Genomic DNA, 17,294 nt, shown 5'->3' on the forward strand with positions numbered 1-17,294 from the left:
TTAGATGAGAAAATCTCCAACAAATTACATAAATATGATGAAACTGAATATTGAAGATTGAAAATTCCACTCCTGGGACTAAGTATGCGAAAAATCCCTGTAGACCAATTATGCATAAAATACACAACAACAGTGATTCAAAACACAATCAATCATTCACACCTGTCATATCCCAAGTTGGAACAGCAGCAGACCTGACAAGTCCTGGAAACAACAGTGATACTGATACAGCCTGTACATTGGGGTTCACCCCGGGTGGACGAGAGGGTAGCCTCCCTCTGCCTTCGGGTGGAGGGACAGGTCCTGACTGTTGTTTGTGCCTATGCACCGAACAGCAGTTCAGAGTACCCACCCTTTTTGGAGTCGTTGGATGGGGTGCTGGAGATCGCTCCCGCTGGGGACTCCATCGTTCTGCTGGGGGACTTCAATGCTCACGTGGGCAATGAGAGTGAGACCTAGAAGGGCGTGATTGGGAGGAACGGCGCCCCCGATCAGAACCAGAGTGGTGTTCTGTTATTGGACTTCTGCGCTCACCACGGATTGTCCATAACGAACACCATGTTCAAGCATAAGTGTGTCCACACGTGCACTTGGCACCAGGACACCCAAGGTCGCAGTTCGATGATCAACTTTGTGGTCGTGTCATCGGACTTGCAGCCGCATGACTTGGACACTTAGGTGAAGAGAGGGGCGGAGCTGTCAACCGGTCACCACCTGGTGGTGAGTTTGCTCCGATGGTGGGGAAGATGCCGGTCCGACCTGGCATGCCCAAACGTCTTGTGAGGGTCTGCTTGGAACATCTGGCAGAATCCCATGTCAGAAGGAGTTTCAACTCCCACTTCTGGCAGAACTTCACCCATGTCCCAATGGACAATGTTCCGCGTCTCTATTGCCAAGGTGACCGACCGGAGCTGTGGCCGTAAGGTAGTCGGTGCCTGTCGTGGCAGCAATCCCCGAACCCATTGGTGGATGCCAGCGGTGAGGGATGCCGTCAAGCTGAAGAAGGAGTCCTATCGGGCCTTTTCGGCCTCCTAAGGCAGCTGATGGGTACCGACTGGCCAAGCGGAATGCAGCTTTGGTGGTGACTGAGGCAAAAACTCAGACATGGGAGAAGTTCGGTGAGGCCATGGAGAACGATTTCCGGACAGATTTGAGGTAATTCTGGTCCACCATTCGGCGTCTCAGGAGAGGGAAGCAGTGCACCATCAGCACTGTGTATAGTGAGGATGGCGCACTGCTGACCTTGACTTGGGACGTTGTAAGCCAGCGGGAAGAATACTTCGAAGACCTCCTCAATTCCACCGACACGCCTTCCCATAAGGAAGCAGAGTCTGGGGTCTCTGAGGCGGAATCTCCTATCTCTAGGGTTGAGGTCACTGAGGTGGTTAAAAAGCTCCTTGGTGGCCAGGCCCTGGGGGTCAATGAGATTCGCCTGGAGTTCCTAAAGGTTCTGGATGTTGTGGGGCTGTCTTGGTTGACACGCCTCTGCAACATCGCGTGGACATTGGGGACAGTGGCTCTGGATTGGCAGACTGGGGTGGTGGTCCCCCTTTTTAAGACGGGGGACCTGAGGATGTGTTCCAACTACAGGGGGATCACACTCCTCAGCTTCCCTGGTAAGGTCAATTCAAGGGTGCTGGAGAAGAGGGTCTGTTGGGAAGTCGAATCTCAGATTCAGGAGGAGCAGTGTGGTTTTCGTCCTGGCAGTGGCACAGTGGACCAGCTCTACAACCTCGGCACGGTCCTCGAGGGTGCATGGGAAGAAGGCAAGCTACCAAACATCAAAGTGTTTGTAATAAAAATGATAGTTGAGAGACTAAATTATTATTTAGAGAAGGGCGCTATCTCCACATCAAAGTGGGTTCAGGAAAGGAAGGGGAACAATGGACTCTGTGATTTGTCTCGAAAAAGAAATAAGAAAAGCACAAGCCAACAAAGAATCAGTATGAGCAGTATTTTTTTATATTGAAAAAGCATATGATATGGTGTGGAAGGAGGGGTTATTGATGAAACTGTATAAAACAGGGATTAATGGAAGAACATTTAATTGGATCCAAGATTGTTTATTGGACAGGCAGATTCAACTAAAGCTGGGCACCATTTCTACTGCCTTAAGGTGGAAAATGGCACACCTCAGGGGAGTCTTATCAGTCCGTTGTTGTTTTCTATTATGATTACTGATGTTTTTGCAGAAATAGACCCAGATATAGGCACGGTGGGCGACTGCTTAGAGCGTCTGTCTCACAGTTCTGAGGTCTGGGGTTCAATCTCCGGCCCCGCCTGTGTGGAGTTTGCATGTTCTCCCTATGACTTCATGGGTTTTCTCTGGGCACTCCGGTTTCCTCCCACATCCCAAAAACATGCATGGTAGGTTAATTGAAGACTCTAAATTGCCCGTAGGTGTGCATGTGAGTGCGAATGTTTGTTTGTTTATATGTGCCCTGCGATTGGCTGGCAACCAGTTCAGGGTGTACCCCGCCTCCTGCCCGATGATAGCTGGGAGAGGCTCCAGCACTCCCGCGACCCTTGTGAGGATAAGCGGCTCAGAAAATGGATGTATGGATGGATGGATAGACCCAGATATAGGAAAGTCATTGCGGATGATGGAGCACTATGGAAGAGAGGCAATAATATCCAGTTTATTCAAGATAAGATCCAGAAAGCAATTGGGATGGTTGAGAAATGGTCATATAGATGGAGATTTGAGTTTTATGTTGGAAAGACAAAGGTAGTGTTGTTTACAAGGAAACAGATAAAAGATGTGCCGATAAAGATGTATGGGAAAACAGAAGTTAAATTCTTTGTTTTTTTAGGTGTTGTATTTGACTCAAAGATGACATGACATGCTTTAAAGACATCTCCAGCTAATGCAGTACAGGTTGAGATGGGAGAAATGCTTTTGCAATTAAGATATATACAGCTTATAATGAATTACTGGGCAAAATTGCAGAGTCACAAAAAGAAACCGCATCCAACTGTGAAGGTTCTTCAGCCATGTTGGGAGAGTGGCAAAGCAAAGATAGATAGTTATGGGTGGACAGCAAATAAGTTGGCAAGTAATGCAGTACAGGTTGAGATGGGAGAAATGCTTTTGCAATTAAGATATATACAGCTTATGATTAACTGCTGGGCAAAATTGCAGAGTCACAAAAATAAACCGCATCCAACTGTGAAGCTTCTTCAGCCATGTTGGGCGAGTGGCAAAGCCAAGATAGATAGTTATGGGTGGACAGCAAATAAGTTGGCAAGGCAAATGGGACCAACAACAAAAATATACAGTCCAGCAATTTATCATACAGCAACACCTTTTTGGATATATCCTCCAGTGGTAGTAGATCTACATATACAAGAAAGAGTATACAGTAATAAAGGAAAAGGTGATTGGGAGAAAGTAGTCGAAGAGAGACTTAAGGCCTCTTTATACTCCCGCAGTCGCGCGGCCGACAACCCCCGCATTGCATCACGTGACCGACGAATTGCCCCGTCCAGCACCTCTGCGTAGTTTGCAGTGCACCTGACAAAACTAGTTGCTGCGCGTCGAACCCCGCGGAGATCATCTCTCGTGATTGTTCCGTTTTAGTCACATGCTGTGATGACGTACCAGCGTGCCCATTGGTTCTACATTCCATCTAGGTCGCCGCCTTCTTGATAGATTTTGCATCATAATTAAACGTATCATCTGGTCATCTAGGTCCATTTGTTCTGTCGTGGTCGCCATTGTTGTTGCTTCGTTCCTTGTTACTGAAAGTAAAAACGGCTACCGGAAATGGCAAAAAGAAAATGCAGAAGAAACTCCACCCTGTGGTTTCCTATCCAATACCAGCCGTAGCGACACCCCCGACTTGGAGGAAAACTGCAGTACACTTTCAAAACAGCGCGTGTGGGTTGCGCTCGAGTATAAAGGCAAACTACGCGTGGGACAGCCGCAGTGACAGCGCGGTCGCCGTCTGCGCAAGTATAAAGAACCTATAAAACAACACATGCATGGTACACCAATGTTTTTACTTTATGGTTCAAAAGATAATGGAAGAACAGCATTTGCATGTGTCACTCCATATTTATATATATACATTCAGGAATGGACATCAGATCACGTAGCAGAATATACAGTGGGATTGCTTGCAATCACGATGGCACTACAGTTGATTGAACAAAACAGGTTAAAGCGGGTTATAGTCTGTTCAGATTCAGCAACAGCATTATTGTCTTTAAAGAACATGATATCACAAAGTAGGTCAGATGTGTGATTGGATATTTATGAGATATTGCATAGATTAAGTAAATTAGAGACGAGCGTCAGGTTTATGTGGGTTCCAGAACATATAGGGAATAAAGGGGAATGAAAAAGATGATTATTTTGCAAAACAAGCACTTAAACAAGAAGAATGGTTGGGAATATCATTTGGGATGGGTGAGGCTTATGTTAAAAACAATCAAAACAGAATGGCAAAAACTGGAACTGGAGATCACACAGGACGGCATTTCTATAGAATACAGCAGACGGTGGGAGGCATAAAGGCAGTGGGTAGAAACAGAAGGGAAGAAACAATTATAACAAGATTAAGATTAGGACATACAGGGCTAAATAGGACAATGCATTTAATTGGGAAACATGGTACAGGTTTGTGTGAATGTGGAGTAGAGGAGGCGAGTGTTGAACATAGTTATTGTCAAAAGGTATGAGGGAGGCTAAGAGATGAGTTGAAAAGTGGGGCGACACAATTTAATCTTAGAAATGTACTGAACACAAGATCAAAGCCTTGTTTCAGTTTTTAAATGAAACAGGATTGATAAAGAAAATCTATTTTAAAGTTTATTTGGTTTTTAATTCATCTATTTTGCTCCCTAGTACTGTACATATGTATAGGCATACTGTGAGCCACACTCCAGCACAGTAGGTGGCAGTAATGCATCTTGAACGTTTGACACCAACGACAAAAAATGAAGACTTCTTGCCATCAACTTAACCCTCATACAAAGAATGACACACAACACAAGGTCCGCTATTGTTTGAAATTGCTCCCTACATCGTGTGGTCGCCATTTTGGGTGTTGGATTTGTATACACACGAGGACACACTTTGTACTGTTTCAACCCAACTGAACACCGTTTTTTTACGCTGAAATCGAGGAACATTTTCATCTTTGTCAGAACTACAGAAAATCTCAACTGAGCAGAGTAGCCTGGAGAAACTTCTCGAAGAATTTCTCTATTTGGCAGCTGTCATATTACCCTCTTTGCGGACTAGTTGCCCAGTTCCTGCAGCAGAAAAACAGCCCCACAACATGATGCTGCCACCACTATGCTTCATAGGAGGAATGTTGTTAGCCAGGTAATGAGCAGTGCCTCTTCTTCTCCAGGTATGACACTTGCAATTCAGGCCAAAAAGTTCTATTTTGGTTTTATCAGACCAGATAATTTTGTTTCTGTAGGTCTGTGAATCCTTAAGGTGCCTTTTGGCAAACTCCAAGCGGGCTGCCATGTGCCTTTTAGTGAGAAGGGGCTTCGGTCTGGCCAATCTACCATAAAGGCCTGATTGGTGGAGTACGTTACCAATGGTTGACCTTCTGGATGGTTCTCCTATCTCCACAAGGGAACAATGGCGCTCCGCCTTAGTGAGCATAGGGTTCTTGTTCACCTCTCTGACCAAGACTCTTCTTCCCCGGTTACTCAGCTTGGTCGGACGGCCAGATCTCTGAAGGGTCCTGGTGGTTCCAAACCTCTTCCATTTCTGAATAATCGAGACCACAGTGCTTTTTGGGACCTTCAATGCTGCTGAAATTCTTTTGTATCCTTCCCCAGATTTGTGCCTTGACACAATCCGGTCTTGGAGGTCTGCAGACAATTCCTGAGACTTGATTGCTTTTTTTTCTGCTCTGATATGTACTGCCAACTATGAGACCTTATATAGACAGGTGTGTGCAATTCTAAATGATGTTCAATCAACTGAATTTACCACAGGTGGACTCCAAGTTGTAAAACCATCACAAGGATGATCAGTGGAAATCAGATGCACCTGAGCTTAAGTTTGAGTGTCATAGCAAAGGGTGTGAATACTTACTGTATGTACCTATTATGTTTGAATGTTTACATTTTTCACAAATTTACACAAATGTCTGAAAATGTTTTTACTTTGTCATTATGTGTTATTTTATGTAGATTATTTTAAAGAAAACTATACTCAAATCAGCTGTAAAATAAGTCCGTAACATAGCAAAATATGGAAAACGTGAAGGGGTGTCAATGCGTTCTGGTGGCACTGTAATTAAGGCCATATGAAGAGGCTACCCTGGCTGGCGCTCCAGCTTTAATCGTGTAGTTGTGGTGTGGTGGTATTTTTAGATTGAATGCCGATGTCTTGGGGACACACTAGCAATTATCAAACGTTCTCCCGGCAACATCATAACAATGGAACCTTTTGACGGGCTGACATCGGTGCGATATGTTTGCTGTCTGGAATATGACTTAACTTTTCATCACTGGTTAACTGGGCATTGTGACAAAAAACACACTTTGAACATCACAAGTTAAATAATTTGGCTTTTAAGTGCTATTTTGAATATTTTTTTAATAATGGTACTGTGTTTGTTATCTGAGAAAATACAGGTAGTTTAAGAGGCAAAACGTATAACAATTCTGCATATCCACAAGGTTTATGAAGGAAGACGGGGTAGTGGTAGGGTCCATGGTGGAAGCTATGCCTTGTACTCCTTGTACTGTGGAAGGCAGCAGTTTTTATCTCAATTTCTTTATCTCACATCCTCTTGAGCTTTACTTGCATCTGCCTTGGTCTTGAACTTGAGTCCATGGCCTGTCAACCAGGGTGAAAACATACTGTACTGGTTTATCATCCAAGACAGTGATTCTCCAACTTTTACACCAAGTACCGCCTCCGAAAGTACTGAGCTCTCCACCATAATGAACAATATTAAAATACAGTAGCATAGTAGGCTCAAGTCTTCATCAGAAAACAAGGCAGAGGTTTTATTCCTAAAAAGCATACAGTTATGGCCAAAAAGATTGGCACCCCTGTGCTTCTCTCAGATAATGCTTCTCCCGGAAACCAAGTTAAATTTTGTTTGTTTGTATTGAAACAAAAAAGTCGAAAAAATGCCAAATCTGATCACTTCCACTTGGGTTGGGGGAGGGTGGGGAAAAAAAATAAAAATAAAACAAATAAAAAAAAATCGACTTACTCTGATAAGTTGACTTCAAAAATAGTTCGACACAGATATCTCCACCTCGAAGTACTGCCTGCGCCATGCAAGCCACCTTCCATACAGACATATCCAGACCGCCGTTCTACTGTATTCAAACTCCCTTCACAGAGTATTACCAAAGAAAGTTGGTACTGCAGGCACGAACATTAATTGAGTACGGCAGTTAGTCGTATATATTCAGCTGGAATGGGGATATAACATCTTGCCTTGACTCTCCTGGTTGTTACGATCTGTGACCAGGATTTGAACTATGGTTTTCTGTCTCCCAACACGGTTGTGTTACCACTGAGCCATCTTAATATGGTCAAAGATTTGACTGAAAATTATTTACAAAAATATATCCGCGATTTACATGTTTTTTAATGTGTGTGCATTCATCATAACTTATCGTTTGTAAATATTCGATTCTGCTTGTGAATTGTTGAAGGTGCATTTGTGGATCAGTGGGCACACGCATTTACTTTTGAGACAAACGTAACACAGTTTTCAAGATATTCACTCACACACACACACACGTTGAAAATATTCATACGTGGGAAGGCCCTCCATCCAGTATGTGGCAGTGTCTCCGTTGATGACTTGACTGCATCTTTCAAGATGGCGCCTAACCGTGTGGTCGCCTCGGTTAAGTGCTATCTAGTAGTGTCTATGTTTTTGTTTTTCGTTCATCTTTGGAGACAGAGTTAGGGCTAACCCTAACCATCGTACAAAAAGACAATGACTTTTATGCAGGACAATGCTCCATCACACACATGTAGTCCTCTGTGTGGCTGGCCAGTAAAGGCTTGAAATATGAAAAACTGATGACATGGCCCCCTTTCCTCACCTGACCTAAACCCAAGTGAGAACTTGCGGGGAGTTCTTCCATCCATCCATTTTCTTGCGCTTATCTGAAGTCGGGTCACGGGGCAGTAGCTTCAGCAGAGAAGCCCAGAGTTCCCTCTCCCCAGCCACTTCATCCAGCTCTTCCGGGAGAATCCTGAGGCAATCCCAGGCCAGCCGGGAGACATAGTCTCTCCAGCGTGTCCTGGGTCGTTCCCGGGGTCTCCTCCTGGTGGGAAGTGCCCGGAACACCTCAACAGGGAGGCATCCTAATGAGATGCCCGAGCCACCTCATCTGGCTCCTCTCAATGCGGAGGAGCAGCGGCTCTACTCTGAGCCCCTCCCGGATGACCGAGCTTCTCACCCTAGCTCTAAGGGAGAGTCCAGACACCCTGCGGAGGAAACTAATTTCGGCCGCTCTGGCACTGTCCCCGATGTCCACACTATATTGCAAAGGCGTGCCAATGAGGACAGCCCCACAACATCCAGAGCCTTTAGGAACTCCGGGCGAATCTCATCGACCCCCGGGGCCTTGCCAGCAAGGAGCTTTTTAACCACCTCGGTGACCTCAACCCCAGAGATAGGAGAGGCCACCTCAGAGATCCCAGACTCTGCTTCCTCATGGGAAGGCGTGTCGGTGGAATTGAGGAGGTCTTTGAAGTATTCTCCCCACCTCCTCACAACGTCGAGTCGAGGTCAGCAGCGCCCCATCCCCACTATACACAGTGTTGATGGTGCACTGCTTCTCCCTCCTGAGACGCCGGATAGTAGACCAGAATTTCCTCGAAGCCGTCAGGAACTCTTTCTCCATGGCCTCCCCAAACTCCCCCAACGCTCGAGTTATTGCCTCAGCGACCACCAAAGCTGCATTCCGCTTGGCCAACTTGTACCCATCAGCTGCCTCAGGAGTCTCACAGGCTAAAAAGGCCCGATAGGACTCCTTCTTCAGCTTGACGGCATCCCTCACCGCTGGTCCACTCGGACTCACTGTCCCCCGCCTCCCTATGAACGTGGGTGAAATTCTGCCGGAGGTGGGAGTTGAAACTCCTTCTGACAGGGGATTCTGCCAGAGGTTCCCAGCAGACCCTCACAATACGTTTGGGCCTGCCAGGACGGAAAGGCATCTTCCCCCAGCATCTGAGCCATCTCACCACCAGGTGGTGATCAGTTGACAGCTCCGCTCCTCTCGCAAGTTCGATTACACGACCACAAAGTCGATCATCGAACTGCGGTTGCAACAAAGGTTTGTTCTAATGGTGGATATAGAACCTCGATCCGGTGCCAAACAAATTCAAGCCAACCACCTGCAGACACAGGGTACATCAGTGTCAGCTCACACTATCTGTCGCCATTTGAATGAAAAGAGACGCATTGGTAGGACACCCAGGAGGACCACACTGCTGACACAGACACACAAAAAAGCCAGCCTGGAGTTTGCCCATACACGGAGAAGCCAAAATCCTTCTGGGAGAACGTCCTGTGGACAGATGAGACCAAAGTAGAGCTTTTTGGTACTTTTCATACTGTTTACTGAAAATGAAATGAAGCCTTCATAGAAAAGACCACGGTCCCTACGGCCAAACATGGTGGCGGTTCACTGATGTTTTGGGGTTGATTTTGTTTCTGGTACTGGTTGCCTTGACTGTGTACATAACATCATGAAATCTTAACACTGCCAAAGAATGGGGCACAATGTAGGCCCAGTGTCAGGAAGTTGGGTATCCGTCAGAGGTCATGAGTCTTACAGGAGGACAATGACCCTAAGCACACTTCAAAAACCACCCAGAAATGGCTTAAGACAAAGCGCTGGAGAGTTCTGAAATGGCCAGCAATGAGCCCATGAAGAGAACTCGAAACAGCAGTTCGGAAGTAGCACGCTTCAAATCTGAGAGACCTGGAGCAGTTGGCAAAAGAAGAGAGGGACAAAATTCCAGCATAGCGGTATAAGAAAATTGTTGATGGTTACAGGAACTGATGGATTTCAGTTATTTTTTTCAAAGGGTGTGCTACCAGTTATAAAGGGTGCCAATAATTTTGTCCAGTCCAATTTTGGAGTTCTGTGTGAAATTATCATTCAGCTTTTTTTCTCTCCTTTTTTTGTTTTGTACAAACACAAACAAAATAAATAAACGCGAATACCAAATCATTTGTAATTGCTAAAATATTCTGTGAGAAGTGGTGCATTATCTGACAGAAGCACAGGGGTGCTAATGTTTTTGGCCATGAATGTATTTAATATCTGTTAGCCACAGTAACATTATGTACATTTTGAACATTAACACTTCACTTAAATATAGGAAAATGAAAAACTGTACTTAATGATTCGATATAATGCACATAGTTATATGACAATTTTACCTAAATAAATGTTTGAAATCAAACGTTTCTAAATGATTATAGCCAAATGCATGGTACTTAAAAGTGTACTTAACAACTGTACTGGATGTAAAAATAAATAAATAAAAACAACCTGAAGCCATTACAACATTGTGCAGTTTGAACATTTAATTCAGTGATTCTTTCACATACCACCAGTAGTACTCGTAGTGGACTTTGAGAATCACTGAACCTAAAATATTTTTTTTACTAATACTGACCTCTTCTTTGTGAAGTATAAACATTTATTCCAATTACTTTAATGGCTAATAATGATTAACACAAATTATAATAAATAGTCATTGAGATTTAGTCAGTATACTTCGATGATATTCTGGAAAATCAAATTAATCGATCAGTCCAATTGAAACCGGACTTTAAAAATACAAGAAAACACCTTTGCCCAAGTGAAAACCAAATCAAATGTCTGACGAGAGCAAATACACCCACATAATGAGGTGAAAAATTGAGCTATTGCAATACATGTAACAAAGAAATGTGCTGATGTTTATGCATTTGTATATACTGACTTAAACAGTTGGCCACCTCCTTGTAGGACTTCTTCTTACAGCAGCCCCGACAAAGGTTGAAGACGCACTTATTTCCCTGTAAGAATGAAATAAAACACCTGAATTCTTGGCAATCAATTAAAGAAAACTGCCATTTTGTCTGTCGGAAATTCAAAGCTGGCTGTCCAAAATGTTTTTATGCTGAACGATTCGTTTTGAGGTTATTATAATTACACCATTTTGCCCCATTTCCAGTAAATATAAATAATACCAGGCGGCACGGTGGCCGACTGGTTAGAGCGTCAGCCGGGGTTCAATCCCCGGCACCGCCTGTGTGGAGTTTGCATGTTCTCCCCGTGCCTGCGTGGGTTTTCTCCGGGCACTCCGGTTTCCTCCCACATCCCAAAAACATGTATTAATTGGAGACTCTATATTGCCCGTAGGTGTGAATGTGAGTGCGCATGGTTGTTTGTATGTGCCCTGCAATTGGCTGGCAACCAGTTCAGGGTGTACCCCGCCTCCTGCCCGATGACAGCTGGGATAGGCTCCAGCACGCTCGCGACCCTAGTGAGGAGAAGCGGCTCAGAAAATGAATGGATAAATAATACCTCCTTTAGTCTGGGTGCCTTATCAACAATAGATTTGAGTTAGTGTCTCTAATCCATAGCTCTTGGCTGGCATCACCAATGTTTTATAAAATTTGCCCTTAATCGTACACTTGACACTTTCCTCCACCCATTCCGCCCTGCTTGGACCCGTTTCTCCACCTGCTGACCACACTCACCATTGTTCTGGACTGTTGACCCAACGTATGTAAAATCCTCGACCCTTACTATCTCTTCTCCCTGTTGCCTCACTCTCCACCCTCTAAACTTTAGAGATTGAATTGCCGTCATGCATGACCTCAGATACGCAAGAAATTAGAATCATATAACCGTAAATGCAACTGATCTTTGTCCTGAATGCTCAGTACAATAAGCTTTATACAAAAATTAGTTGTCAGTGATAAAAGAACAGAGGGTAGGTTGTGTGTTGTGTTTAGTTAATATGACAAGACTGACGCCCCCCCCCCCCCCCCCCCAAGCAGTAATCCTCCATTTGCAAATTCATCCAAATTTATCCAAGTGTCAAAAAGATATGGGTGAGACAGAATTACTGTAACTGTTATTTCAGTTTGTTGTACAACAGCCGATGGTAATTGGCAGAGGTGCACATAACAGTTTTGGTCTGGTTCTCCAATGAGTACCAGACGTTGTTTGGTGCTAATTTGTATTTTTTTTTTCTCCCCCCCACCGACCTCACTGGATGAACTGACTGTAATTTCGTGTGTATAATGCGCACCCATGTATAATACCCACCCCCAAAGTTGACCTAAAAATTCTGGAAAACCCTTCTATGTACAGCGGGGCAAAAAAACATTTCGTCAACCACCAATTGTGCAGGTTCTCCCACTTAAAAATATGAGCGAGGCATGTAATTTTCATCATTGGTATACCTCATCTATGAAAGACAAAATGAGAGGAAATAAAAAACTCAAAAATCACGTCTGATTTGTTAAAGAGTTTATGAGCAAATTATGGTGGGAAATAAGTATTTGGTCACCTACAAACAAGCAAGATTTCTGGCTCTCACAGGTGAAGCAGCAGTTAGCTGTTATGCTGCATACAAATGTAATACATTGCCAACAGAAGTGACGTCAGCCCCAAGTGTGAATGTTCTTAAATCCAGGTTAAAAACTCTCTCATAATTTCAGATCATTCCCACTTTTAAATTTAATCCCTGCAGAGACTATTCTGTCACATAACACACCTGACACCTTCCCCGACCCGTTCCAACCTGCTTGGACATGTTTTTTTCACTTCCTTACCACACTCACCATCGCTCCGAATTGTTGACCCCAAGTATTTAAAGTCCTCCACCCTCGCTATCTCTTCTCCCCGCAGCATCACTCTTCCCACTGCACCTCTCTCATTAATGCTCTTCCATTCTGTTTTACTTCGGCTAATCTTCATTCCTCTCTTTTCCAGTGCATGCCTCCACCTTTCTAAATGTTCTTCTCCATCAACACCCTCACGGCAAATAATGCATATGTGGTACTCTTTCTAGGCATGAAACCATACTGTTGCTCGCAAATACTCACTTCTGTCCTGAGTCCAGCCTCCACTACTATTTCCCAAAACTTCACTGTCACTCATCAAATTAATTCCTCTATAGTTCCCACAGCTCTGCACATCTCTCTTGTTCTTAAAAAAACGGCACCTTCTCCATTCCCCAGGCATCTTCTCACCCACTAGTATTCTGTTGAACAACCTGGTAAAAAAAACTCCACAGCCAGCACTCCTAGATACTTCCATACCTCCACAAGTGTGTCATCAGGAACAACTGCCTTTCCAGTTTTCATCCTCGAGTCCCTTTCTAACTTCCCCCTTACTAATCATTGCTTCTTCCACACTTGCCTCTTCTACTCTTCCTTCTCTTTCATTTTCCTCATGAATCAAAGTATTCTTTCCATCTATCCAGCACATGACTGGCACCAGTCAACACATTTCCATTTCTATCCTTAATCACCCTAACCTGCTGCACATCCTTCTCATCTCTAGCCCTCTGTCTGGCCAACCTGTATAGATCTTTTTCTCCTTTAGTGTCAAACCTAGCATGCATGTCATCATATGCCTCTTGTTTGGCCTTTGCCACCTCTACCTTCGCCCTATGTCACATCTCCATGTATTCCTTTGTCCTCTCCTCAGTCCTCTGTGTCCCACTTCTTCTTAGGTAACATCTTGTATGATTTCCTGTACTTTGAGGTTCCACTACCAAGTCTCCTCTCCTTTCCTCCCGGAAGATACACCAAGTACTCTCCTGCCTGTCCGATTACCTTGGCTGTCGTGGTCCAGTCTTCTGGAAGCTCCTCCTGTCCACCGTCTCACCTCTTCTCGAAAAGTCGTACAACACTCTTCCTTTCTCAGCTTCCACCACATGGTTCTCTGCTCTGCCTTTGTCTTTGAATTACCTTGTGTATGAAATGCACGATATAAATATATTTACTTTGCTTAGTCCGAGACAATTCACAGCTGGTAAACAGCCAGTACATACAGTGCTGTGAAAATGTGTTTCCCCCCTCCCTGATTTCTTGTTTGTTTGTTTGTTTCTTTATACTTGCGCAGGCAGCGACCGCGCCGACGTCACTGCGGCTATCCCGCGCATAGTTTGCCTTTATACTTGAGCAGTTTTGCAAATGTACTGCAGTTCTCCAGGTTGGGGGTGTCGCTACGGCTAGTATTGACTAGGACACCACAGGGTGGAGTTTCCTCTGCATTTTTTGGCCATTTCCGGTAGCAGTTTTTTACTTTCCGGAACAAAGCAACAACAATGGCGACCGTGGAACATTGTCTGCTAGAACAAATGGACCTTGATGACCAGATGATACGTTTAATTATGCTGCAAAATTGATCAAGAAGGCGGCAGCGTAGATGGTATGTAGAACTAAGGGGAACACTGAGTACGTCATCACAGCATGTGACTAAAACGGACCAATCACAAGAGCTGATCTCCGTGGCATTCTACGCTCAGCAACAACTGATGCATAGGGGCTGCATAGGGGCCGTGCGGCCCAATGCGTCGGTCACGTGATGCAATGCGGGCGCTGTCGGCTCCGCAAGCGCGGGAGTATAAAGAGGCCTTAAGTTTCCCATCATCGAACAAATTTAAATATTAGTCTAAGACAACCAGTCGAGACGATACAAACGTGCAAAAAAAAAAAAAGAAATCAGGAAGGAGGCAAACACCTCTCACACCACTGCAGATACCTGTACCAATAGACATTCATTTAGACACATTATTTTATACCATGGATTCTGTATAGGATACTGTATTGTATACATTTTATATTTTCAGGTTATTTATTTCTAAAACGCCTCCTTGGTGAGGTGTTCCGGGCACGTCCCACTGGAGGAGGCCCCAGGGACGACCCAGGACACGCTGGAGAGACTACGTCTCTTGGCTAGACTGGGAGCGCCTCGGGATCCCCCCGGAAGAGCTGTGCCAGCCCACACTGCAATAAGCAATTATGAGGAGGAGGAAGATGAGGGTGCAGGACGGGGTGGCACCAGAGGGGTCTTGCACCTGACATCATTCAAGCTAGCACAACTGCTGGCCAACAGCAAGCTGGCAGAGGATACAATACACACCCTTCTAACCCTAACCCTTTGGCGCAGTTCTCTAGGGCAGTGATTCCCAATCCTCATGTGAAGACATTTTGACGGAGGGTCATATCTGCTCTGAAGAAAGACCGCTTTGTCTGCGTCCCCTGCACACTCAGCCATCACCACCACCCCGCAAGTAGCGACGCTTGCAGGGAAGTTTCTCGTGGGCCACAGGCTCATAGTTGAGCTCAAATAATCCATTCAGTACTTTCACTCAAAAGATTGAAGAGGTTTGTTCGTGGAAGACAACACTACTCGAGCCCTGCGGCTACAGCTGTGCTAAATGAAAAAAATCAAAATAAAAAAAGAATGCTTGGTACGCAGAAGCGCCCTGACACACTTCTACCAGGTGCGCTTGTAATATTTTCAGTGCTCATGCACACCACTTTCACTTTTACGGTATCGTGCTTGTCTACCTTCAAAGTAGTCTCCTCATTCACCTACGGATAATGCAGCACCAGGAACAACTTGAGGTTCACTATCTTGTTCAAACATACTTCTATAAGGTTGCATGGTGAAGGGAGGGGGTGGGGGTTTGAACAGGCAACTGCACTTCCCTAAATGCTCATACTCATAATGCATCAGCAAAGCGTGAGTACTGATAAATTTTCATTTTCAGACTTGTATGTAAAGCAGCTTACAAAACAAAACTTCTCTTTTCATAAGTCTTTTTCCTTTTTCAGCAGCGGATTGTCTCTTCGTTCTTTTCTCTTTTCCTTCACCAGTTTCGCTCGCAGCGGTAACTCAGAGAGCCACTTGAGATTCGCGCAGCTTCGTCAACGCCAACCCCTCTGTCATGGAGGTGTCGCTGAAGAGAAAAAACGGCGGATTCTTCCACTTCGACTGAGGATTTACTTGATTTGACAGAGACACAAACGAGTGTCCTCCTCTCAATCGACAAGAAATTGGCAAGTACACTCGACTTGCTTCGCCAAGAGATCACCGAACTCAGAAACAGCTTGGAGTTCTCACAGCAACGGTCAAGGAGCTACGATTAGATAATACTGCGCTCCGATCAAACATGATGTCAATGTTAGCGGAACTACAAACTCTTAGACTCTAGGTCCACCGTGGTCCCCCGCTTTGGCTACTGGTGGGGGGCGGTGGGGCCCCCCTGTCGCTCCTCGGGTCTGCTTCCTCCTCTTCTCTCCAATCCTTGCGTCCCCCTGCAGTCGCCTCCTCCTCTTCTCGTGGGCGGGTGGTCCCCTGCGGGTTGTGGGGCCTGCTGTGGGGTTTTCGTCCCTGCCTGGTTTGGGGGGTGGCGGGTTGGTCCACCTCCCACACTCGGAGGCGGGTAGTGGGTGCTGCCTGGAATGTGGGAGGAGTCCCGGGGGGGTCAGTGCTGCGGGGCTGGATGGGGCAGCTCTCTTTGTCTGTGGTTGTCCTGCCCGATGGGTCCGACCTGCAGGAGCCATGCCTCTTAACTCATTCCCTGCCAATGCCATCCAAAGACGTCATTCAGAATCCATCTATTCCCTGCCAATGCCGTCTAAAGATGTCAATGGCGTTTTTTAACGGGAATGGGTGGGGGAGCGTCTTGTGGAGTTTATGTGTGATTGTCAAGCCTCTGGATAACTGCAATGAGGAATGGCACCCTGTAGAGGGCAACAATGCTTCCCTCAGAAGAAGAAGGAGGGCGGGGTGCAAGAGAGAATGAGAAGACAATGTATCGTGCAAACGTAATGGTGGAAAAGAGAGAAGTAGTACTCGAAATGTATTGCGCCAAGCCAAGAAAAATATTCCTGCGACCGACAGGAATGACGCCTTAGATCATGCGGGGGAATAAAGGATGACGCTCCGAGGCCATCGCTTTTTTGCAAAGCTATCGCCCAAAATGCTGGCCCATACATATGGCGAGATGCTCTCGGCCACTTGCCAGCTGATCGTATAGCAAACAAACACGCTCCTTCAATCCTTGTTACATAAAAACATAACTTAGTCCCACTAGTTCACATGACAATGTAACATCTGTTGCCAGTACTGATTTGGAATTTTCCATTTACAGCTTGTCCATTTTGCACGAATTCAACACCCGGAGGCCGAACGTCTTGCGACGAAGAAAATTAATGTGGTTTGTTTTTACCCTTACAAAATATGTCATCAATAAAAAGTATTCTCTCGTAATCTTATCTATTTTTTTTAAACTTACAGGTTATGCATCCAAG

At 45.2% G+C, this 17,294-nt stretch overlaps 1 protein-coding gene across 3 annotated transcripts in view; it reads right to left on the reverse strand.

Moving 5' to 3' along the window:
* Nucleotides 1–3,937: 3,937 nt before the first annotated feature.
* Nucleotides 3,938–17,294, reverse strand: part of dus1l (dihydrouridine synthase 1-like (S. cerevisiae)) — a 42,971-nt gene continuing 29,614 nt past the window's right edge. The window contains exons 13-14 of one of the 3 annotated variants that reach the window (XM_061700069.1): nucleotides 10,949–11,024; nucleotides 3,938–6,811 (exon numbers count right to left, since the gene is read on the reverse strand). In XM_061700069.1, coding sequence (XP_061556053.1) covers nucleotides 6,750–6,811; nucleotides 10,949–11,024 — 138 coding nt within the window. In that variant the 3' untranslated portion in view covers nucleotides 3,938–6,749. Of the gene's footprint in view, nucleotides 6,835–10,948; nucleotides 11,025–13,802; nucleotides 13,938–17,294 lie in introns of those variants that run through there. The other 2 variants (XM_061700070.1, XR_009770048.1) reach the window with 2 other exon arrangements.

Source organism: Phycodurus eques, chromosome 16, assembly GCF_024500275.1.
Source record: "Phycodurus eques isolate BA_2022a chromosome 16, UOR_Pequ_1.1, whole genome shotgun sequence".
Lineage (NCBI taxonomy): Eukaryota > Metazoa > Chordata > Actinopteri > Syngnathiformes > Syngnathidae > Phycodurus > Phycodurus eques.